Raw genomic sequence first — 24,704 nt, forward strand, 5'->3', positions numbered from 1 at the left:
TTATTTCTTATCTTTACTTCTATTTCTTTATGTTTTTTTGAATTTGTATTATTCTTTCATTTGATTACTTATTCTATTTTAATATGTAAAACTAAATCAATTCATACAAATTATTCATTAAATAAATATAGGGGGATATTATGACATTAATGGATGCTAAATGACTGAGCAGGGGAGCCATTTGAAGAGGCGATAAATATTGCTTAGGATCATGGCCCCTACCGTAAAATGATAATTGTCCTTTTTGCTCATTAGTCTATAGAAATATTATCGTCTTTTAATTTTGAATATCTCTCATAGACCCACTAAAGTCAGAGGAATTATATATATGTGAATCCTTTATTAAGTCCTAATGGAGTTAGGCTCTTCAGGCGATATATCCATTTAGTTTTTTCTTGTTGTTGTGGGCCAGCAAAAAGTTGATACTTAGAGAGAAGCACAAAAAGTCTCAAATTATGGTGCAAGTGCCATAATTTGCAACTTTTTGTTGTCACTTTTGTGGTGTAAAAGGTTTAACTTTTGCGTCACCTATATCTTCTCATAGATTGCAAGCTCTTATGAGCAGGGCCTTTACTCCTCTTGTTTTAACTGTTGACTTGCTTGTTGCTATGTGATGTATGATTTTGTTTGCACATGAACCCTCTTATTGTAAACGCTGCAGAATAAAAATTATTATTAGAAATCGCCTCCAAAGTCTTTGTAAAACAATGCCGGAACAACAAAAAAACTTTTGCCATTAATTTCAAATGAATGGCCATCTACATAATGCAACAACAGGCCTGTTGCAAGACAGACACTTTTCCCACCCACCTTTGATGACATCTATATGCCCTAATAGTGTATATAGACGGTGGTTATTTATATGCGTCAACCCTTTAAGGTAAATGAAACAAGACCCACATAATTTGGAATTTTGTTTTATTTGTTGATTTTACTGTACAACTAATAGGGTCATTTTCACTTCAGTAGAAAGGTGTAGGCAAAAGTATCAAAGGTTATAGAGTAGCCATTTCCTCTCCTGACATGTCTGTTTTAGTAACTACTAGAATTCCCCATATAACAACAATTCTGAAGCATCTATTCCTATGACTCTGTTGTGCCATTCCTTTATTATTACTTCTAGAAGTTATGAATGAATTGCTAGCACTTTGCAATGAAGTTCAAGCTGGGTGTTACCAGTTGAGGTGTGTCCCTGCTATGCAATCAGTGCTGCCAGTGTCAGACTGTGCAGAGCCACACACCCAACTGGTAAGACCCAGCTGGACCTTCAGTGCTGGCAATTAATTCATAACTTCTAGCAGGAATAATAAGAGAATGGCACAACATAGAGTCATAAGAATAGATGCTCCAGAATTATTACATGTAGTTGCTAAAACAGACATGTCAGGAGAGATTACAGATCCGCTTTAAGAGAGCTTTTAGTGGATAACTACTGTCTAAGGTCAGCACCCAAGGCATCAATGATGAAGTTCAAAGTACGTTGGTAGATGAATGAGTCCTTACTCTTTGGCTTGCAGATGTTTAGATGGTTTACTTCCACAAAAATTATTTCACCAATACCCAAATCTGAACAATAATAAAAACAGAATAATATAAATTAATAACATAATTCATCAGATGCACAAATCCATCTCTAAAATGGATTGCTCATTCTTACATACACTGAGCAAAAATATAAACGCAACACTTTTGGTTTTGCTCCCATTTTGCTCCCAAAGATCTGAAACATTTTCTACATACACAACAGACCGATTACTCTCAAATATTGTTCACAAATCTGTCTAAATCTGTGTTAGATAGCACTTCTCCTTTGCCGAGATAATCTACCCCACCTCACAGGTGTGGCATATCAAAGGTGCTCATTAGACAGCATGAATATTGCACAGGTCTGCCTTAGACTTCCCACAATAAAAAGCCACTCAGAAATGTGCAGTTTTGCCAGTCAGTATCTGGTGTGGCCACCATTTGCCTCACGCAGTGCAACACATCTCCGTCGCATAGAGTTGATGAGGTTGTTGATTGTGGCCTGTGGAATGTTGGTTCACTCCTCTTGAATTGCTGTACAAAGTTGCAGAATATTGGCAGGAACTGGAACACGCTGTCGTATACGCCGATCCAGTGCATCCCAAACATGCTCAATGGATGACATGTCCGGTGAGTATGCTGGCGATGCAAGAGCTGGGATGTTTTCAGCTTCCAGGAATTGTGTACAGATCCTAGCAATATGGGGCCGAGCATTATCATGCTGCAACATGAGGTGATGGTCGTGGATGAATGGCACAACAATAGGCCTCAGGATCTCGTCACGGTATCTCTGTGCATTCAAAATGCCATTAAAAAAATGCACTTGTGTTCGTTGTCCATAACATACGCCTGCCCATACCATAACCCCACCACCACCATGGGCCACTCGATCCACAACGCTGACATCAGCAAACTGCTCACCCACACGACGTTTGCCACCTGCCCTTAACAGTGAAAACCGGGACTCATCCGTGAATAGAACACCTCTCCAATGTGCTAGACACCATCGAATGTGAGCATTTGCCCACTCAAGTCGGTTACGATGATGAACTGCAGTCAGGTCCAGATCCCAATGAGGACGACGAGCATGGAGATGAGCTTACCTGAGACGGTTTCTGACAGTATGTGCAGAAATTCTTTGGTTATGCAAACCGATTGTTGCTGCAGCTGTCCGGGTGGCTGGTCTCAGACGAACATGGAGGTCAACATGCTGGATGTGGAGATCCTGGGCTGGTGTGGTTACAAGTGGTCTGCGGTTGTGAGGCCGGTTGGATGTACTGCCAAATTCTCTGAAACGCCTTTGGAGACTGCTTATGGTAGAGAAATGAACATTAATTGAACGGGCAACACCTCTGGTAGACATTCCTGCAGTCAGCATGCCAACTGCACGCTCCCTCAAACGTTGCAACATCTGTGGCATTGTGCTGTGTGATCAAACTGCACATTTCAGAGTGGGCTTTTATTGTGGGCAGTCTAAGGCACACCTGTGCAATACTCATGCTTTCTAATCAGCACCTTGATATACCACACCTGTGAGGTGGGACGGATTATCTCGGCAAAGGAGAAGTGCTCACTAACACAGATTTAGACAGATTTGTGAACAATATTTGAGAGTAATGGGTCTTTTCTGTATGTAGAAAATGTTTCATATCTTTGAGTTCAGCTCATGCAAAATGGGAGCAAAACCAAAAGTGTTATGTTTATATTTTTACCCAGTGCAATTAAAGAATAATTACTGCAGTATGAAAAGTTAAACAGTTTTCTAAGATATTATATTTTAATTGCTTAGACTGGATAGAAATTATTAGGGAGTATTAGATCTTCACAGACTTTTAACATCTGAATCTAAAACGTAATGTTCCCAAACACTGTCTGCAATATGATGTCTTGAAAATGGTAAGTTGCAGAACTTTTTATAATATAATGATGACCCCCCCCCCAGCATTAATAATGCCCAAGTAGTGGCCCCTAGTATTAATAATAGTGACACCCAGTTTTTATAATGCCCCATTAGTGGCCCCCAGTATTAATAACACCCCCATTCATTGTCTCCAGTAAAATTTATGCTCCCAATTGGTGCCCCCTAGTATTATTTTTCCTCCATGAGTAGCTCCCAGTTTTAATAATGCTCCCATTAGAGGCCACAGTATTATTAATGCCCACTTCCTCACTCTTCTTGCGCAAAAAAAAATGAAAAATATAAAACTCAACTCATCTAATTGATTGCGCCACGGGGAACACTCCCTGCTCACTGGATGTGCAGGACAAGATCTGCGCTCCAGCGTGATGACATTTCGCAGATCCTGCTGCTTCCAGTCAGTGCTGTGAAACATCATCTCGCTGGAGCGCAGGTCTTGTTCCTGCGCATCCAGTGAGCAGAGACTGTTCCCCGCGGCGCAATCAAATAGATGAGGTGAGTTTTAGTTTTTTAAAGTTTTTTTTAACACAAGCAGAAGAGGGGGCAAAAGCTGTATTAATGAGCGCTCCACATTAGCGCACAGATGGCAACCCCATGCACAGCCCACACAGAGCCATTTGCCCACAGAGAGGGCTCTGAGTGTCCCCTCTGGCACATGTGCCATAGGTTTGATGTGCCATAGGTTTGACACCACTGCTAAATCACATCAACAAAGCTTTTCTATACAATTATAAAAATAATATATGTCACTTAATTGCAGTTGTGCTATAAATGTACATACCTGCTGATTCTGCTGGAACTACATGCAGTTTCATCATGCTGCCTACTCGTGTTGGCAATGTTTCCGAAAAGCTGACAACCTTGAAGTCTTTGTTTTTGGCAAATTCTATGAACTCTTGATTTAGCTTTTTCAGTGCAGGGGAATCTTTTAGAAAATACATTAGATATTGCTATATTAATAATGGCTGTATGCAAGTGATATGTTTATGTTATACTTTTATGCAGAAAGAAATATAATATGAGCCACTTCAACCAAAGATTTCATGCAACTACTGTCTCCTAAATTACAGGGTAAGTTTACTAAAGTTTCCATCACATCTCTTTTGACAATGGATAAAGTAAACCACGTCAGGTATAATCTGGTGTTGTTCAATAACTGCGTTACGGTATATCAAACAGTGTGTTGCCCCCCCCCCCCTCCCAAGTATTAAATCTTAATCAATGTAATATTGCATAATGAAAAGTTCTGCAGCTTTTAAGACCAAGTTGTGCTGCAGATAGATATACAGGTCCTTCTAAAAAAATTAGCATATTGTGATAAAGTTCATTATTTTCTGTAATGTACTGATAAACATTAGACTTTCATATATTTTAGATTCATTACACACCAACTGAAGTAGTTCAAGCCTTTTATTGTTTTAATATTGATGATTTTGGCATACAGCTCATGAAAACCCAAATTTCCTATCTCAAAAAATTAGCATATTTCATCCGACCAATAAAAGAAAAGTGTTTTTAATACAAAAAAAAGTCAACCTTCAAATAATTATGTTCAGTTATGCACTCAATACTTGGTCGGGAATCCTTTTGCAGAAATGACTGCTTCAATGCGGCGTGGCATGGAGGCAATCAGCCTGTGGCACTGCTGAGGTGTTATGGAGGCCCAGGATGCTTCGATAGCGGCCTTAAGCTCATCCAGAGTGTTGGGTCTTGCGTCTCTCAACTTTCTCTTCCCAATATCCCACAGATTCTCTATGGGGTTCAGGTCAGGATAGTTGGCAGGCCAATTGAGCACAGTAATACCATGGTCAGTAAACCATTTACCAGTGGTTTTGGCACTGTGAGCAGGTGCCAGGTTGTGCTGAAAAATGAAATCTTCATCTCCATAAAGCTTTTCAGCAGATGGAAGCATGAAGTGCTCCAAAATCTCCTGATAGCTAGCTGCATTGACCCTGCCCTTGATAAAACACAGTAGACCAACACCAGCAGCTGACATGGCACCCCAGACCATCACTGACTGTGGGTACTTGACACTGGACTTCAGGCATTTTGGCATTTCCCTCTCCCCAGTCTTCCTCCAGACTCTGGCACCTTGATTTTCGAATGACATGCAACAGTCCAGTGCTGCTTCTCTGTAGCCCAGGTCAGGCGCTTCTGCCGCTGTTTCTGGTTCAAAAGTGGCTTGACCTGGGGAATGCGGCACCTGTAGCCCATTTCCTGCACACGCCTGTACACGGTGGCTCTGGATGTTTCTACTCCAGACTCAGTCCACTGCTTCCGCAGGTCCCCCAAGGTCTGGAATCGGTCCTTCTCCACAATCTTCTTGAGGGTCCGGTCACCTCTTCTCATTGTGCAGCGTTTTCTGACACACTTTTTCCTTCCCACAGACTTCCCACTGAGGTGCCTTGATACAGCACTCTGGGAACAGCCTATTCGTTCAGAAATTTCTTTCTGTGTCTTACCCTCTTGCTTGAGGGTGTCAATGATGGCCTTCTGGACAGCAGTCAGGTCGGCAGTCTTACCCATGTTTGCGGTTTTGAGTAATGAACCAGGCTGGGAGTTTTTAAAAGCCTCAGGAATCTTTTGCAGGTGTTTAGACTTAATTATTTGATTCAGATGATTAGGTTAATAGCTCGTTTAGAGAACCTTTTCATGATATGCTAATTTTTTGAGATAGGAATTTGGGGTTTTCATGAGCTGTATGCCAAAATCATCAATATTAAAACAATAAAAGGCTTGAACTACTTCAGTTGGTGTGTAATGAATCTAAAATATATGAAAGTCTAATGTTTATCAGTACATTACAGAAAATAATGAACTTTATCACAATATGCTAATTTTTTGAGAAGGACCTGTATAGTACATTGAGCTGCAAACATCTTGAGAATGATGTCTAACTCAATGATAAAGTATATTAAAATGTTTAAAGGCTATGTACACCTTCAGAAGCAATTTTTGTTTATGATTGCATTTTACTCATTTTTGGCTAAAAATCATATTTTCAATTGGCCTTTATTAAAAATATTGAGCCATTTTTTTTTACAAAGGGTTTTTCCAACTGTGTGCTATAATGAGTCTTTATAATGTCAGAGAGCAGAAATAAGGATCCCGTCAGCTTCCCAAATGACGGAAAAGACAGAAAATCCAAAGGCTGCTACTACAGCATCTCAGCTATGTACACAAAAATGGATTCCATATTTTTATTAAGACCAACTGAAAAATGATTTTAGCTCAAAATAAGTAATTGCCCCCAAAGGTGTACATAGCCTTGAACTTTTTTGTAAAGTAATAAAGTATCCATTATCATTTATTAACATAGTGATTCCAACCGCAACTATACTTTTACTCCCAATGTCTCTGTGTCCTTGATACAATGGGAAGATCCAAGCACTTCAGAAAAATAAATGTGGATTTATAGAAGTCTGGAACCAGCTCAATTTTTATTCTTCCTTCCTTGCCTACCTACTTTTCCATTAATACTGCCATTTAAGATGTATTTTCTATTGCACCATTCAATTTACCACATCTTGTTTTCAATAACAGGGGGGGGGGAGGGGGGGGTAACACAATTCCATTCTGCCATAATTTGGGGTTTTCTTTTTATGGCATTCACTGCACTGTCCGACTTATTCTGTAGTGACACCAAATTTACAGGTGAAACTCAAAAAATTAATTTATTTCAGTAATGCAAATTAAGGTGAAACTAACATATGAGATAGACTCATTACATGCAAAGCGAGACATTTCAAGCTTTTATTTGTTATATTTGGGATAATTATGGCTTACAGTTTATGAAACCCCAAAGTCACAATTTGCTCAGGGAATATGGATTAATTAGCTGACTAGAGTGTGACACTTTGAGCCTAGAATATTGAACCTTTTCACAATATTCTAGTTTTGAGCTGCATTAATGCAATTCCTTTTAATTTGCATTACTTTTGCACGATATTCAAATTTTTCGAGTTTCATCTGTATATAGTTATTGTTTTACTACTTAAAAAAAATCTACATATTCTGACACCCATAACTTTTTTTTTATATTTTCTAATACATAGCTGTGTGACGGCTTATTTTATTTTTCAGTGTGAACTGAAGTTTTTATTGGTATCATTTTACAGTACCAATAAAATTTCTGATCCCTATTTATAAAAAAAAAATTCAGGATACCCAAAAAAAAAGGTGATTCAGGCATTTCTTTTTCCATTATGGCATACCCTGTGCAGGATAAATACTTTTATATATTGCTAGTTTGGACATTCTGGAGGCAGCAATACATATTTTTTTAATTGTTAAATTTTCTACATAAAACTGGTAAAGGGAGGATTTGTACTTTTTATTATTTTTTTTTCATTTCACACCTTAAGTATGAACTCCTACCCCAGTGAAATTTGTAAGTGATCACCAAGATAATGACCTAGCCTTTTAGAAAAGTGTGTGTTTAGCCTGAGTGTACTGTATGTAAATAGAGATGAGCGGATTTCTTAAACGTTCGATACGGCTGATTCGCCACGAAGCGCATTTTTTGGTAAGTAGCAGGTGCAATGACAGGGAGCTGCGATAGCTCCGTCCCCGTCATTGTACCCCACAGATGCCGCGTTCATACATGATCACGGCATCTGAGTTCATACATGATCGCGGCAACTTACCGCCTCCATTTGCTTGCGACGGGCCGGCCGCGGCCATCTTGCTTGAAGATCTCAGCTGAAATCCTGTGCAGCGCGAGATTACGTCTTCAAGCAAGATGGAGGCTGGCGGCCCGTCGCTAGTAAATGGAGGAGGATTTTTTTTGTTTTTATACTATTTCAGGTTATATAGATACGAAGCACGAGGAAATTCGGCTTATAGGCGAATCAAATTTATCCTTAAATTCGAATCGAATTCCACTTCGTGGGATTTGATTCGCTCACCTCTATATGTAAACTTTAAGCCTCAACTGTACATGTGACCAAATCACTCAATTAATCTAACCACCTGATTTGTCTCATTAGACTTTTTTGCTACAACACATTTCTTATATTCCTAGTAACTGCTGTCTCACCTTTGCTAAGCTCCTTAACTTCTATAGATGGAAAAAGTAGCAATCTTGCATTAACTGAATATTCTGCCAGTCGAGAACCATGGTGGGGAACACTGTAAAAGGCAATCCCTCTTGTGTTCTTCACAAAATCTTGCATCTCTTCATCCCTTGATGCATTTACCAATATCTTTTTAACTAACAGTCCTAAAAGAAAATTGTTAAACTTAAAGAGAACCTGTCACCATGAAAATGGAGTCCAATATACTGGTATCATGTTAAGGCCTCATGCGCACGACTGTTCTGTTTTTTGCAGTCCACAATCCGCGGATCCGCAAAAAACGGAAGCCACCCGTGTGCCTTCCAGAATTTGCTGAACGGAACGAGTGGCACATTGTAGAAATGCCTATTCTTGTCCGCAAAACGGACAAGAATAGGACATGCTATATTTTTTTTTTGTGGGGCCACGGAACTTTTGTGCTGTCCGCATCTTTTGCGGACCCATTGAAGTGAATGGGTCTGCACCCGAGCCGCAAAAAATGGCCTGTGCATGAGGCCTAAAGCACAGGAGAAGCTAAGCAGATTGATGTATACTTTTGTGTCAAAATATTCAGTATAATTTGTAACTCACTAATTGAAGTCTCTGCTCATGCCAAGTTATCCACTGGATAGAGAATAGCTGATCGTTGGGGGGGTCAACCACTGGGACCCCCACTGATCCCGAGAACAGAGGTCCTGATCCCCCATCCTGATGGAGTGATAGACCTACATGCCTGCCTCTCCATCCATTCTCTATGGGACTGCCAGAGATAGCCAAGTACAGCTCTGGATGAAAAGTACTGGAGTCCCTGTTCTCAGGATCGGTAGAGGACCAGTGCTGGGACCCCCACTGATCTCATAGTTATCCCCTATCCTGTGGATAGGGGGATAATTTGTTACAACCAGAATTCCCCATTAAACATCATTCAAACAACAAGACAACCTAAATACTTGAGGCATTAAGGCATTGAACAAAACTATCTACTGCCACAAACTTGTACGTATTTTATACATTTTGCACTATCCTTATCCTAATTTTTTGTGTAAATTTATATGATTGATTCTCTGTTATTCCCATTACACATTAACAGTAATTTTAAGAATGTTCCAGTCATATTTCCACTGATGAAAAAAATTACTGAAATGACATTTCCCTGCAATGTACGTATGAACAAGTAGTTCCAAATAGTTAAAAGACCTAAATTATGGTTAGAAAAGGTTTGTATAGGGGATAGGAAATTATGGTTAGGTTTAGATTGATAGATTATATGTTGTGTGTACATGTAGAAATTTGAACTTGTATGGTATTCTGGGACTTGGAATAACTAGAACTTATTGTGTGTTAAGCTTTGATCATATAAAGCTTCAAAAGTTCTGGTGACATTTGAATTACATTTGTGCAACTGATTCACAGTTACATGAAAATGTTTGTGTGAAAACTTTGAAAATTTGTATATCTTCTATAACTATGCTTAAAAGAGTTTTCCAGGATTATTATTCTGATGACCTATCCTCTGGGTCCCGTTGCCTTCTCGCAGTTTACCAAGCATAGCGCCAAACATTGTATAGCGGCTATGCTTGGTAATGCACTTAGCCCCATTCACTTGCATGGGGCTGAGCTGCTCCTAGGCCACGTGACCGATGAACGTGTCATCACTGGCCTAGAAAAAGCAGAGAGAAGCCCACGGCACTACTGCGAATGTCGCTGCCTTCTCAAGTAGCTGATCGGCGGAGGTCCCAGGTGTCGGACCCCCACCGATCCGATACTGATGACCTATCCAGAGGAAAATAAATAAAAAAAACTAACTTTAATTTCTAGAAAGATATATATTTTAGTTTAAATTGTATAATCCATGCTTGAATGATCTTTGTATACAAGAATTAGCTGGTGCATTTATGCAATTTTAAGACCTGTAATACAATGCATTCGGAAACTCTTCAGACTCTCACTTTTTTAACATGTTACTTTGCCGCCTGTCACGGTGGACAAGTACTCAGACACACAGAAAAACCAACAACCAGGCTCTAGGCGAGAAACAGGGGAAGGGTCACCTCCTAGCTTACCCCTGACCTCTCTCCCTGCACTGCTAATACACCCTAAATTCCCTGAGATGGTGAAAAGGGGGAATAGGAGCAGCCTGCTCGCACAAAACCTGGATGGGAGAGATGACACGAACACAACTTAAACAGGAAACAACAAAAACCGAAACAACACTTATCTTATCTGAGCTGGGACCGACAACCTTTCTTGCTTGCTTCCTAGGCCAGACTGATTTCTATAACCCGCTCAGAGCACTGGAATTGAGAGCCATTTAAACTAATGACCCCACCCAGTGCACCTGATGGGAGGCGGATCCAGCACGACTCCAAAACAAACACTAAACACGTGCTGCTATTTTGGCCGACCTCCGCACATAGTCAGAGCCGGGCATGACACCGCCATGTGCTAAGATAAAACAAAAAAAACAAAAAAAAAGTTTTCCACTAATAATCTGCCTGGGTGGACTGGCCATAGACTCTACAGGGAAATTTCCCAGTGTGCGGATGAAACGCCCATATGGTCACCGGCCAGGTACCACGATCTGATGCTCTCAGCATTAATTAATGCAAGGAGCATAAGGTGCCTTCCTGAATTCAATTGTACCTCTATGGTATTGTTGGCCTTACCTACTTCTGTTGTCTCTGCCTAGTTTTTTTGCCCTGCCTTCCGTCAGTCTAGACCCGCCTAAAACATAGGCCACTTTTATTTTATTTTTTCCAGGGTTACTTTAAGTTCCAGTCCACCCTTGTAGTCTGCACTCAGTACCCCATAATGAGAAAGTGAAAACAGAATTTTTGAATTTTTTGCTAATTTATTAAAAAGGTAAAACTGAAACTTTGCATGCCACTTGGAATTTAGCTCTGGGGGCCTTCCAATTCTCTTGATCATCTTTGAGATGTTTCTAGACCTTGACTGAACTACACCTGTGGTAAATCTAGCTGATTGGCAAGGCTGATTCACACCCCATATAACTGAGAATTCATATCAGAGTGAAAACCAAGCCATGAAGAGAGAAAGAACTACCTGTAGAGCTCAGAGACAGCACTGCTTGAAGGTGGAGATCTGGAGAAGGGTACAAGAATTTCTGCTGCACTGAAAGTTCCCAAGAGCACTGTGGCCTAAGTAATTGGGGGAGAAGGACCTTTGTAAGAAAGGTGACCTAATGATCCTAATGGTCATTCTGCCTGACCTCCAAAGATCCTGTGTGCAGATGGGAGAAACTTCCAGAGGGTCAACTATCACTGCAGCACTCCACCAATTTAGGCTTTATGGCAAAATGGCCCGAAAGAAGCCTCTCCTCAGTAAGACACATAAAAGCCCACTTGGAGTTTTCAAAAACGTACCTAAGGGACCCTCAGAGGGTGAGAAACAAGATTCTATTGTCTGATGAAACAAAGATGATTTTTTTGGGCCTAAGTCATGTCTAGAGGAAACCAGGCACTTCTCATCACCTACCCATTACCATCCCTAGAGTGCAGCATGCTGTGGGGGTGCTTTTGAGTGACTGGGGCAGGGAGACTGGTCAGGGTTGAGGGAAAGCTAAGTGATACAGAGATATTCTCAATGAAAACCTGATCCAGAATGCTCTGGATCTCAGACTGGATCACAGTCTCACCTTTTAACAAGACAATGACCCTGAGCACACAGCAAAGACAACACAGGAGTGGCTTGGCACAATTCTGTGAATGTCCTTGAGAGGCTCAGAGCTAGAGTGGCCACTGGCTTCACCCTAGAAAGCTGGATCTCACCGGCCACACCCCAAAGAACGCCAACAATGCCCCAAACCACACCTCCAAATCACATAAAAACCAAGCTCCCGCATCAGTGAAACCACGCCCCCACCGTCGGTCGGAAAAACACGGGGGAGGAGAGGGAAGAACTTTGTGAATGGAAGGTGAGCAGGGGCAGCCGGGGTGCTTCTCTCCCCCTCAGTCAGCCACAGGGAGCCATATCTGTGGCTCTAGTGACTGAATTCTAGTGAGAGAAGCCTCGGTCAGTTGCTGCAGCTCACGCTCAGACAGCACAATGCTGCTGCCTGACCGTGAGCTACTGAAAAGGAGGACATCGCTGTGTCCGTCCAGCCACTGTGCCGGATGGAGGACAGGGAGCCTGAAACCGGACTGTCAGGCCTAAAACCGGATGTCTGGCCACCCTACCCAGAGCCCTGACTTGAACCTAACATCAAACATCTCTGGAGAGACTAGAAAATAGCCAATCCAATCTGACAGAGCTTGACAGAATTTGCAGAGAAGAATGGCAAAAAATCCCCAAATCCAGGTGTGCAAACCTTGTGGCATCATACCCAAGAAAAAAAGAATCTAATCTCTGCCAAAGCTTTCATTTTAGTTAGTAATTTTTAATAAATAAGCTAAGATTTTGAACAGTGAGAAACATTTACTAAAGAGTTTACACCACAATGGTTGTGTAAAAAAGTTGCACATTATGGCGCATGCCATATGTGTGCCATAAATTGTGTATTTTTAGGCTTCTTGCCACTTTACCGAAGTGGAGAGAAAACAGGTATCGCTTATTTAGAGGGGTTTCAGGCAGCCCACTTAATTTACTATAACTTTCATCAGAATGTTTGCGCCAGCCCCTATCTAGCGTAGACTTAAATTTCTGGCACAAGGCAGGGCAGTGATGCACCAAATTTATTAAGAGGCCAGTGCAGGGAGATCAAGATTGCCATACAGGTAAGTATGGAAACTCCAGCCTTGATAAATCTCCCCCATTCTGTTTTCACTTTGTCAATATGAGGTACTGAGTGCAGAATGATAGAGAAAAACTTATTTTAGCACAAGCCACAACATAACAAAATGTGAAAAAGTGAAAGGGTCTGAAGACTTTCTGAATACACAGTTTGTTTGATTTTAGCAAGTGTTTAGCATTATTATTATTATTATGTAGCACTATTTTGTATCATAATTTTTATTGTTCATTGTACAGTTGTTCAAGGATAGGTCATCATTATCTAATCTGCGAGGGTCCGAGACCCGACACCCCCACCAATCAGCTGTTTTAAAAGGAGACAGCGCTCCATGAAAGCACTGCTTCCTCTTCATTACACTGCCTGTTGTGTCAGAAGTGCAGTGTAATTAAAAGTACTTGCACCATTCCTTTGAAAGGAGCGAGTAGTTGTAATTACACTACGCCACTGCTACAGGGGAAACCATGCATAGTGTAATGAAGAAGAAGCAGTGCTCGCATGGACTAGTTGGACTTCTGACGATCATTCATATCCGGAGGATAGGTCATCAATTTAAACTGCTGCACAACCCCTTAAAGGAAGCAGTCAGGTAAGTATTGCACTGCTGGACCATCCTGACTGCAGACTATAAGACACAGACTTTTTCCAGCTAAAAAGTAAGTCTTATAGTCCAAAAATACGATTATAAATTTGGTGCATGCCACCTAATCCTTTAAAATAAAAAATGATTATATACTCACCTCTTTCTCCTGCACCATTCTCTGCGTCACTGCCAAAATGAGGACAGCAAAAGGAGGCCACTTTCTGTATACCTGCACATCATTGCTGCTGCCTTATTACAAACAGTGGGACTCGACCAGTGGCACAGAGAAAGACGAAGGAGAAAGAGGTGAGTATATAATATTTTTTTTATTTTAAAGCATGGTGCCATGGTCCAAATTTATAATTATTTAAATTATTTTGACAACACCTTTAACCACTTCAGGCCCCCTAGCTGAAACACCCTTAATGATCAGGCCACTTTTTACACTTCTGCACTACACTATTTTCACCGTTTATTGCTTGGTCATGCAACTTACCACCCAAATGAATTTTACCTCCTTTTCTTCCCACTAATAGAGCTTTCATTTGGTGGTATTTCATTGCTGCTGGCATTTTAACTTTTTTTGTTATTAAGCGAAATGTAACGAAATTTTTGCAAAAAATTTTCAGTTGTAAATTTTTTTTAAAAAAACGACATCCATATATAAATTTTTCGCAAAATGTATTGTTCTACATGTCTTTGATAAAAAGAAAAATGTTTGGGTAAAAAAATAAAATGGTTTGGGTAAAAGTTATAGCATTTACAAACTATGGTACAAAAATTTGAATTTCCGCTTTTTGAAGCAGCTCTGACTTTCTGAGCACCTGTCATGTTTCCTGAGGTTCTACAATGCCCAGACAGTGAGAAAACCCCACAAATGACCCCATTTCGGAAAGTAGACACCCTAAGGTATTTGCTGATGGGCATAGTGAGTTTTACATATACCCATGCTGGGTGAGAGAAATATCTCGGCAAAAGACAACTTTTCCCATTTTTTTATACAAAGTTGGCACTTGACCAAGATATTTATCTCACCCAGCATGGGTATATGTAAAATGACACCCCAAAACACATTCCCCAACTTCTCCTGAGTACGGCCATACCACATGTGTGACACTTTTTTGCCGCCTAGGTGGACAAAGGGGCCCACATTCCAAAGAGGAAAGTAGACACCCTAAGGGGGCATGGCGAGTTCCTAGATTTTTTTATTTTTTTGTCACAAGTTAGTGGAATATGAGACTTTGTAATAAAAAAAAAAAAAAGATCATCACTTTCCGCTAACTTGTGACAAAAATAAATAAATTCTAGGAACTCGCCATGCCCCTCACGGAATACCTTTGGGTGTCTTATTTCAAAAATGGGGTCACTTGTGGGGTAGTTATACTGCCCTGGCATTTTAGGGGCCCATATGCGTGAGAAGTAGTTTGAAATCAAAATCTGTAAAAAATGCCCTGTGAAATCCGAAAGGTGCTCTTTGGAATGTGGGCCCATTTGCCCACCTAGGCTGCAAAAAGTGTCACACATGTGGTATTGCCGTACTCAGGAGAAGTTGGGGAATGTGTTTTTGGGTGTCATTTTACATATACCCATGCTGGGTGAGAGAAATATCTCGGCAAAAGACAACGTTTCCAATTTTTTTACACAAAGGTGGCATTTGACCAAGATATTTATCTCACCCAGCATGGGTATATGTAAAATGACACCCCAAAACACATTCCCCAACTTCTCCTGAGTACAGCAATACCACATGTGTGACACTTTTTTGCAGCCTAGATGCGCAAAGGTGGCCAAATTCCTTTTAGGAGGGCATTTTTAGACATTTGGATCCCAGACTTCTTCTCACGCTTTAGGGCCCCTAAAAAGCCAGGGCAGTATAAATACCCCACATGTGACCCCATTTTGGAAAGAAGACACCCCAAGGTATTCAATGAGGGGCCTGGCGAGTTCATAGAATTTTTATTTTTTTTGGCATAAGTTAGCGGAAATTGATTTATTTATTTTTTTCTCACAAAGTCTCCCTTTCCGCTAACTTGGGACAAAAATTTCAATCTTTCATGGACTCAATATGCACCTCAGCGAATACCTTGGGGTGTCTTCTTTCCAAGATGGGGTCATTTGTGGGGTGTTTGTACTGCCCTGGCATTTGAGGGTCTCCGCAATCATTATATGTATGGCCAGCATTAGGAGTTTCTGCTATTCTCCTTATATTGAGCATACAGGTAATGAGATTTTTTTTTTCCGTTCAGCCTCTGGGCTGAGAGAAAAAAATGAACAGCACAGATTTCTTCATTCACATCGATCAATGTGGATGAAAGAATCTCTGCCCCAAAAAAAAGGAGGGGAAAGGCGTCTGTCAGGACATAGGAGCTCCGCCCAACATCCATACCCACTTAGCTCGTATGCCCTGGCAAACCCGATTTCTCCATTCACATCAATCGATGTGGATGAATAAATCATTGCCGGGATTTTTTTTTTTTATATACAAAGTGTTTGCCAAAGCATATGAACACCGCCACCTCCTCAGCTCATATGCCTCGGCAAACATATCTTTTACTGCAGAGGAGAAATCTCGTCTTGCAGCGCCGCATACACCGAATTTTGTGTAATCTGACAGCAGCGCAATGCTTCTGTCAGAATGCACATCAGTGCTGCAACTAGTCGATCGGTTGGTCCACCTGGAAGGTAAAAAAAAAGAAAAAACCAGGCGCAAAGAAATACATTTTATTAACTTTATAATAACCTTTGAACAGAACATATAAACTTTATTTAACTTTTTGAACTGAACGTTAACTTTTTTGCTTACTGGTGTTTTTTTTTTTTTGCTTGTTTTTTTTTTTTTAACCTTTATAGGACAAACCTCTCCTTCCCCATGGGACAATGTGCAAAGCACAAATCGCCCAAAGATGTGGTGAAGTGCATTATGCACTTTGTCCCAGGTGAAAGGAGCCTGTCCTGGTGAGATGTGATCCCTATGCTAGGTGAACCTGTGTGTGGTACTTCCGGAAACACTCTCCTAAGCATAGGGCAGGGTGGTCAGGGCAGTTAGGACAGAAATAGCGGGTGTCACGCCTTATTCCACTCCTGCTACAGACACGACATCTTTTTCGGGGTGACGGTTGGGTTGAGGTACCAGCAACGACATGGGGGAAATGTCGCTCGTGTAGACGGCTAACTACACTGGTGGATGGGTCCACGGAACCTCCTGGATACAGGAGGTTCTCAATGATCTCTTCCTGAAATTTGAGGAAGGATCAGTGTTCTCCCAGCCTTACTGTAGAGAACAAAACTATTATACAGAGCCAATTGAATTAAATATACAGACACCTTCTTATACCAGCGTCTGGTGCATCGGGAAACTAAATACGGAGACAACATCTGGTCATTGAAGTCCACCCCTCCCATGTGAAGGTTATAGTCGTAGACTGAGAGGGGCTTTTCAATTGCACTGGTTGCTCGCTCAATTTGGATTGTCGTGAATGCAGGAGAGCATGTAAACGCCACGCTTGTCTCTCCATTTCACCACGAGCAGTTCTTGGTTACACAAGGCAGCCCTCTCCCCCCTTGCAAGACGGGTGGTAACGAGCCGTTGGGGGAAGCCCGCACGACTAGTTTGCGCGGTGCCACAGCAGCCAATCTGTTCTAGAAACAAATGCCTGAAGAGGGCCACACTTGTGTAGAAATTGTCCACATAAAGATGGTACCCCTTGCCAAATAAGGGTGACACCAAGTCCCAGACTGTCCCACTGCTCCCCAGGTAGTCAGGGCAACCGACTGGCTCCAGGGTCTGATCTTTTCCCTCATAGATCCGAAATTTGTGGGTATAGCCTGTGGCCCTTTCACAGAGCTTATACAATTTGACCCCATACCGGGCGCGCTTGCTTGGGATGTATTGTTTGAAGCCAAGGCGCCCGGTAAAATGTATTAGGGACTCGTCTACACAGATGTTTTGCTCAGGGGTATGCAAATCTGCAAATTTCTGGTTGAAGTGGTCTATGAGAGGCTGAATTTTGTGGAGCCAGTCAAAAGCTGGGTGGCCTCTGGGACGGGAGGTGGTGTTGTCGCTACAGTGCAGGAAACGCAGCATGGTCTCAAATCGTGTCCTGGACATAGCAGCAGAGAACATGGGCATGTGATGAATTGGGTTCGTGGACCAATATGACCGCAATTCCTGCTTTTTGGTTAGACCCATGTTGAGGAGAAGGCCCCGAAAAATTTTAATTTTGGAAACTTGGACTGGTTTCCACTGGAAAGCTTCCCGGGTTGGCGGATATAAATTGTGTGGCATACCGATTTGTTTCTGCCACAACTAAGTCCAAGAGCTCCACAGTCAAGAACAGCTCAAAAAATCCCAGGGCCGAACCGATTTGAGCTGTCTCAACCCGAACTCCAGACTGGGCGGTGAAAGGGGGAATTACAGGTGCGGCTGAAGTTGGGGACTGCCAATCAGGGTTTGCCAGCACCTCAGGGATTCTAGGGGCTCTACGGGCCTGTCTGTGCGGTGGCTGCGACGGGGTAACTACTGCACGTGCCACCGTACCAGCTTCAACTGCCCTTCTGGTGCTCGCGACTTCACCATGTTGTACGGCAGTGCTGGTACTAGGTCCAGGATGGGCTGCGCTGCTGGTGTATGCCTCACCACGTAATCCGACAGTGCCAGCCCCACTCTGCTGCCCTTGAAGCGGACCCTGCGCAACCTGTGGTCTAGCAACACAGGGCCGGGTACGCCTGGTGCTATCAGGGACCTCAACCTCCTCGTCCGAACTTTGTGTCAGACTGCCACTGCTTTCTACAGGTTCATATTCTGACCCGCTAGATTCATCAGATGAGGGTTCCCATTCCTCATCCGACTGGGTCAGAAGCCTGTAGGCCTCTTCAGAAGAATACCCCCTGTTTGACATTTGGGCTACTAAATTTAGGGGTATTCCCTGAGACTACCCAAGAAAAAAAGCAAGCCTGTCTTACAAATGGGAGGCTAGCGAAGTACCGGAGGCCGCTGCGGTTGATAAAAAATATCAAAACAGATTTTTTTTTATCGCTGCAGCGCTTGTAAAGTGATTGTGCAGTGATCGGGCAAACACGTTTTGGGTGGAGGGCGAGCTAAGGTGACACTAATACTATTATAGATCTGACTGTGATCAGTTTTGATCACTTACAGATACTATAAAAGTACAAATGCTGATTAGCGATACGCTAATCAGCGAATAAGTGACTGCGGTGCGGTGGGCTGGGCGCTAAACGATCACTAACTACCTAACCAAGGGGCCTAAACTATCCTAAAACCTAACAGTCAATACCAGTGAAAAAAAAAGTGACAGTTTACACTGATCACTTTTTTCCCTTTCACTAGTGATTGACAGGGGCAAGAAGGGGTGATCAAGGGGTTAATTGGGGTGCAGGGGGGTGATCTGGGGCTATGTGTGGTGTTTAGTGCTACTCAATGTGATGCCTGCTCCTCTGCTGGAACCAACCGACCAAAAGGACCAGCAGAGGAGCAGGGAAGCCATTTAAAACATTATATTTACAAATATAATGTGTTAAATGGCTTCTGATTTGTGATTTTAAAAATCGCCAGCCTGCCAGCCACGATCATTGGCTGGCAGGCTGGTGACGAAATAGTGCTTGTACTTTTGCTGGCCCGCGAAGCGCATGCGCAGGCCGGCTCATTCCGAAATCTCGCGTCTCGCGAGATGACGCACGGATGCGTCCAGGAGGAATGAATCGACCGCCTCCCAGACGCATCCGTGCGTTATGCAGTCCGGAGGCGGTTAAATTCATTAACATGCAAAGTTGTAAGTGTATATTGTATTATTATGGACTACAAGTTGTGTGATTCCTAAAAAGCATAGTTACATTTCCTGTGTTGCTTCAAAAGGAATAAAAACATGTCAAAATAATTTGTCATTAAGTTATACCCAGGTACTTACCTCCCATGCTATGGGATACCCATATTATTGGCCGCTTACCAACACCAGCCATCTTTAGCTTTTTAAGGAGTTCAGAGCTTCTGTAAGCCATAGATTTCCTGTGACAGAAATAAACCTGATCTTGCATTAAACAGGTTTTTATGTAATTCAAGTTTCATAACTCTATAAGGGTGCATTCACATGACCATATATTTTTGTCCACATCCGTTCCGCAATTTTGCGGATGGGATGCGGACCAATTAATTTCAATGTCAATTCAGAAGTCTGTTCTGTGGCCCCGCAAAAAAGGATAGAACATGTCCTATTCTTGTCTGTATTTGTGGACAAGAATAAGCATTTCTATCATGGAGGAGGATGTTCCATTCTGCCAAGTGCAGAAAGCATGCAGACAGTGTCCATGCTTTGTAAGTCCGCAATTTGCGGTGCCTAAAAAGGATACGATCCCATGAATGAGCCCTAACATTTTCTAACAGCCTAATATAGTCATTTTTCCAAGTTTTCTTGTTGTCGATTTAAAACATTCCCATTTACATCTAGAGCAGGGGTCAGCAACTCCTGACACATTTGGCAGAGATGGCACACAGGCCATGATCTACTGGCACACCAGCAAATGGTGTCCAGACTTTTCAATTTTATCGTCATGTGTTAGTAGCCCCACCGGGGAGAGTGGGACTCGCCGCTGGCTGCCTTCCTGCATAGCTCACTGATGTTGCTACTCTTCCACTACTACTCCTCTGCCTCAGGATTGCCATAAATGGGGACATAAGCTGTTGTGAGAAAGACTGTCTTTTGCAGCGTAGATTTTGAGTGGTTTATGGTCGCCGTGTTGCTTTTGAAGAGCCCCTGGGTACCAGTACAGCCATTTTCTGAGAACCGTACTTTTTTTTTTTTTTCTCTTGTTGGACCAGTGTGAGGGCTTATTTTTGTGGGATGAGTTGCCATTATCATTGGTTCTATTTTACAGCACTTTTTGATCACTTTGTATTTAGCTTTTTAGAAAGCAGAATAACGAAAAGGCAGGATTTCTGCCATTGCTTTTAGGGTTTAGGTTATTGAGGTGTACAGATGTAGCAGTGCTAGCAATCATTGTTTTCGCATAGCGTTACTAACCAATCACGACTTCTGCTCTTTCATTCGTAACAAAACAATTGTAATAGCAATACACAACAAGGCCAGTAGATGGCAGTGTTAACCTAAAGTACCTACAGTAATGAATGAGTAGCAAATCACACCTGTGACTTCCCCATCTGAAGCTACTATACACCTTATTTTATGTGATGTAGTATATGCCGCTTGGCAGCCGCAGCTACCTAGCATGCTCTGCTATCATGCCAGATTGACAGTGGACAAGCGGGCACCATGGCGTTACCTTGGTGGGTGTATTTGGATGGGAGGAATGAGTGGGCACCGTGATGTTACCTGGGGGTGGATGAACAACCAGCGGACATTGTGGCCTTACCTGCGGATGGGGTAAAAGGAGATGAGGCGGAGAGGCGGAGAGAGTGCCAACTGTGGGAGCCGGAATGCAGTTAACCCCTTTTCTTCCGCAGGTTTGTTCCAGATAAGGACATTTCGAGCTGGGATCAAAAGCAGCGCAGGGACAGTTCGGGGAGGATCCCTGCGGTAGAAGCGCAGGAAGGAGTGAGGGCTGACTCTGCAAGGACTGTGGCCCCTGCACATGGGGCTGTGTACATACAAGCCGGGGACCAGAATAAGGGGCTGCCCTTGGAGCGACACCGCTGATTATAGGGTTTATCAGTGGCTGTAAGCTAATCCAAGCTAAAAAGCTGGCAATAAAGAAGGATTGTAGGATACGGCCCACAAGCTCACTGGGTATCGGTGCTCTGCTCCTTTTCGGTGGCTGCCAAAACCCGGCCTGGAACGTGGGGAGTAGTCACCCACCCAGCACTTTGACTATTCCCAATAAGAGCTGTCCCGGATCAGTTATTTACAGCCATACTAAATAGCAAAAGTGTCAACCAGCATTAGCTGCCACTGACACATGAAAATACTGGCTCTTAGGGGGGAGGTATGTAGGAAGGTACAAGGGGTCATCATTTATGGTAGGTTTGCATCACCGAGGTTCCTGGCCTTGGTGAACTTTGTTCAACCCTGAGGGGGTGAACACACGCTAGACAGTATACCTGGGACAGGGCATCCGCGTTTCCCTGTAACCGGCCTGCCATGTGTTCCACTGAAACCTTAAAGTTCTGTAACCAGGCGGAACTTTCTCCCCAACAAATAGTAGTGGAGAGATTCTAGTGCCCTCTCTCTGTCCACTATACTATACCTGGTCTCGGCTGTGGTAAGCTTACGGCTGAGGAAGACAACGGGATGCTCCTCCCCATTGACTTTCTGAGACACTACAGCACCGAGGCCTACTTTGGAGGCATCGGTCTGTACTATAAACTCCCTTTTGAAGTCGGGCATCACCAAAACCGGGGACACACACAGGGCCGACCTCAAAGCGGGGAAAGCCTTTTTCCGCCTGAACATCCCAGTGAACCATCACAGACTTGCGTCCTTTCAAGAGCCCTGTCAAAGGTGCGGCCACCGTAGCAAAGTGGGGGATATACCTCATATAATATCCCACCATTCCCAGGAACGACTTTACTTGCCTAGTAGTGACAGGTCGGGGCCAATTCTGTATCGCCTCTATTTTATTCACTTGGGGTTTTATGACTCCGCACCCAATGACATAACTCCAGGTATTTCATCTCCTCTAACCCTATCGCACATTTTTGGGGGGTTAGCTGTTAGTCCAGCCTTTCAAAGGGAGTCCACTACAACCTGTACCTTGGGCAGGTGACTTTCCCAGTTGGTACTGGGATGACAATATCGTCCAGGTAAGCCGAAGCATACCAACGGTGTGGACGCAGCACAATGTCCATGAGCCGTTGAAAGGTGGCCGGGCACCGTACAGACCAAAGGGTAACACCTTATACTGATACAGTCCCTCTGGTGTGATGAAGGCAGATTTCTCTTTGGCAGCCTCCATTAAGGGTACCTGCCGGTACCCTTTAGTGAGGTCCAAAACAGAAAAATACCAGGCTTGGCCTAACCTCTCAATATGCTCATCCACCCGAGGAATGGGGTACGCATAAAATTTGGAAATCTCATTTAGTTTGCGGAAATCGTTACAGAACCATAGCATCACTTCTGGCTTGGGAATCAAGACTATTGGACTGGCCCATTCACTTTTGGACTCCTCGATTACGTCTAGTTGTAGCATTAGCTGCACTTCTTCAGAGATGGCTTGTCGCCGAGCCTCGGGTACCCAATATGGTTTCAACCGGCCTGAGGCTCAGTGACAGTGTCATGTTGGATGATAGAAGTGCGTTCAGGGAGGTCCGAGAACACGTCTGTGTTCCTGCTGACGAACTCCCTGGCCTCCCGAGTCTGTTTAGAGGAAAGGCTGTCGGCAATCTTCACTGTGGCAACTGCTTCTCTTGTATCAGACCATGGGTCTGGAACCTATTCCCCTAGAAAAACCGGCTGCTGGCTGTCTTCTGTACTGGTCTCCCTATCTTTCCAAGCTTTGAATAAAATTCACATGGTACACCTGCTCCGGCTTTTGCCGCCCTGGCTGGTGTACCTTGTAGTTTACCTCACCAACTTTTTCGAGTACTTTATAGGGTCTCTGCCACCTAGCCAGGAACTTACTGTCGACCATTGGTAACAGAACCAAAACCCGATCTCCCGGGTTAAAGATCCGGACCCGAGCCTGACAATTATAGACCCTACTCTGGGCTCCTTCCATATGTTCCTTAACAAGCGGCAACACTGTCTCTATCCGCTCTTGCATCTGGGTGACATATTCAATTACACTTTTATATGGTGTGCGTTGTTGTTCCCATGCCTCTTTGGCTATATGCAACAGACCGCGTGGATGTCGGCCATATAGCAGTTTGAAGGGCGAGAACCTAGTAGAAGCCTGGGGCACCTCTCGCACTGCGAACATGAGATAGGGCAGAAGAAGGTCCCAATCCCTCCCATCCTTAGACACCACTCTTTTTAACATGTTTTTAAATGTTTGATTAAACGTTTCTACAAGGCCATCCGTTTGCGGATGATAAACGGACGTCCGTAGCTGTTTTATGTGCAGTAATTTACAGAGTTCCCTCATGACCTTTGACATAAAAGGGGTCCCTTGGTCGGTCAGAACCGCTTTAGGTAGCCACACTTGGGAAAATATCTCCATTAACTCCTTAGCCATGAGTTTGGCCGATGTATGTCGTAGGGGCACCGCCTCCGGGTACCAAGTGTCAAAGTCTAGGACGACCAAGATGTGTTGGTTCCCTCTAGCGGACTTCAGTACTGAGCCTATGAGATCCATAGCAATTCGCTTGAACGGAACCTCCAACACGAGCTTGCGATACGCCTTAGGCACCACCAGCTGTTCAACATGCTCACCCCGTAGTTGGTTTACGCGTTACAGCATCTTCTGATGAACCACAAAACAGGGAAACATCGACTTGGCCCCTGGTTGTTGAGTTTCGCCATCAACTATTACAATATTTTCCCAGGCCCGAGAGTGTTGGGTCCTGGTGCTGTGCCAAAATTTTCCCCAGAGATGTTGAGGTCTGCCAACTCAGGACCTGGCGGCAAATCCTCCACGTCTCCCACCATTACAGTCAGTGGGGTTGTCTCCCCCTCTTCCACCGAAGTGGCGGCCACCCCTACCGCTGGCCCTTCGGTCTCAGGTTCCCAGGGTTCTGCCCTCCCCCTGAGCAAGGCCACTCTATTGGGGTTACGTCACTCTCAAGGGTATCGATAACTTTCGTATCAGGCCACAGTGCCAGGAAACCAGGGAAGTCTCTCCCAATTATAAGTTCATAATGTAAATTGGTGGCAACGGCCATCTCATGGGTCCACCTGCCGGCCACCGTGGACAGAGACACCAGTGCGGTGGGATAGTCCTTTAAGTCTCTATGGATGCACACGACCCCGACTT

The 24,704-nt window shown here is 43.3% G+C and overlaps 1 protein-coding gene across 2 annotated transcripts in view; it reads right to left on the minus strand.

Moving 5' to 3' along the window:
* Positions 1–1,267: 1,267 nt before the first annotated feature.
* Positions 1,268–24,704, minus strand: part of SERAC1 (serine active site containing 1) — a 284,627-nt gene continuing 261,190 nt past the window's right edge. For both annotated transcript variants that reach the window (XM_044289309.1, XM_044289308.1), the window contains exons 14-17: positions 19,751–19,848; positions 8,481–8,663; positions 4,224–4,367; positions 1,268–1,566 (exon numbers count right to left, since the gene is read on the minus strand). In XM_044289309.1, coding sequence (XP_044145244.1) covers positions 1,430–1,566; positions 4,224–4,367; positions 8,481–8,663; positions 19,751–19,848 — 562 coding nt within the window. In that variant the 3' untranslated portion in view covers positions 1,268–1,429. The remainder of the gene's footprint in view (positions 1,567–4,223; positions 4,368–8,480; positions 8,664–19,750; positions 19,849–24,704) is intronic.

This window comes from Bufo gargarizans, chromosome 4 (genome assembly GCF_014858855.1).
Source record: "Bufo gargarizans isolate SCDJY-AF-19 chromosome 4, ASM1485885v1, whole genome shotgun sequence".
NCBI lineage: Eukaryota > Metazoa > Chordata > Amphibia > Anura > Bufonidae > Bufo > Bufo gargarizans.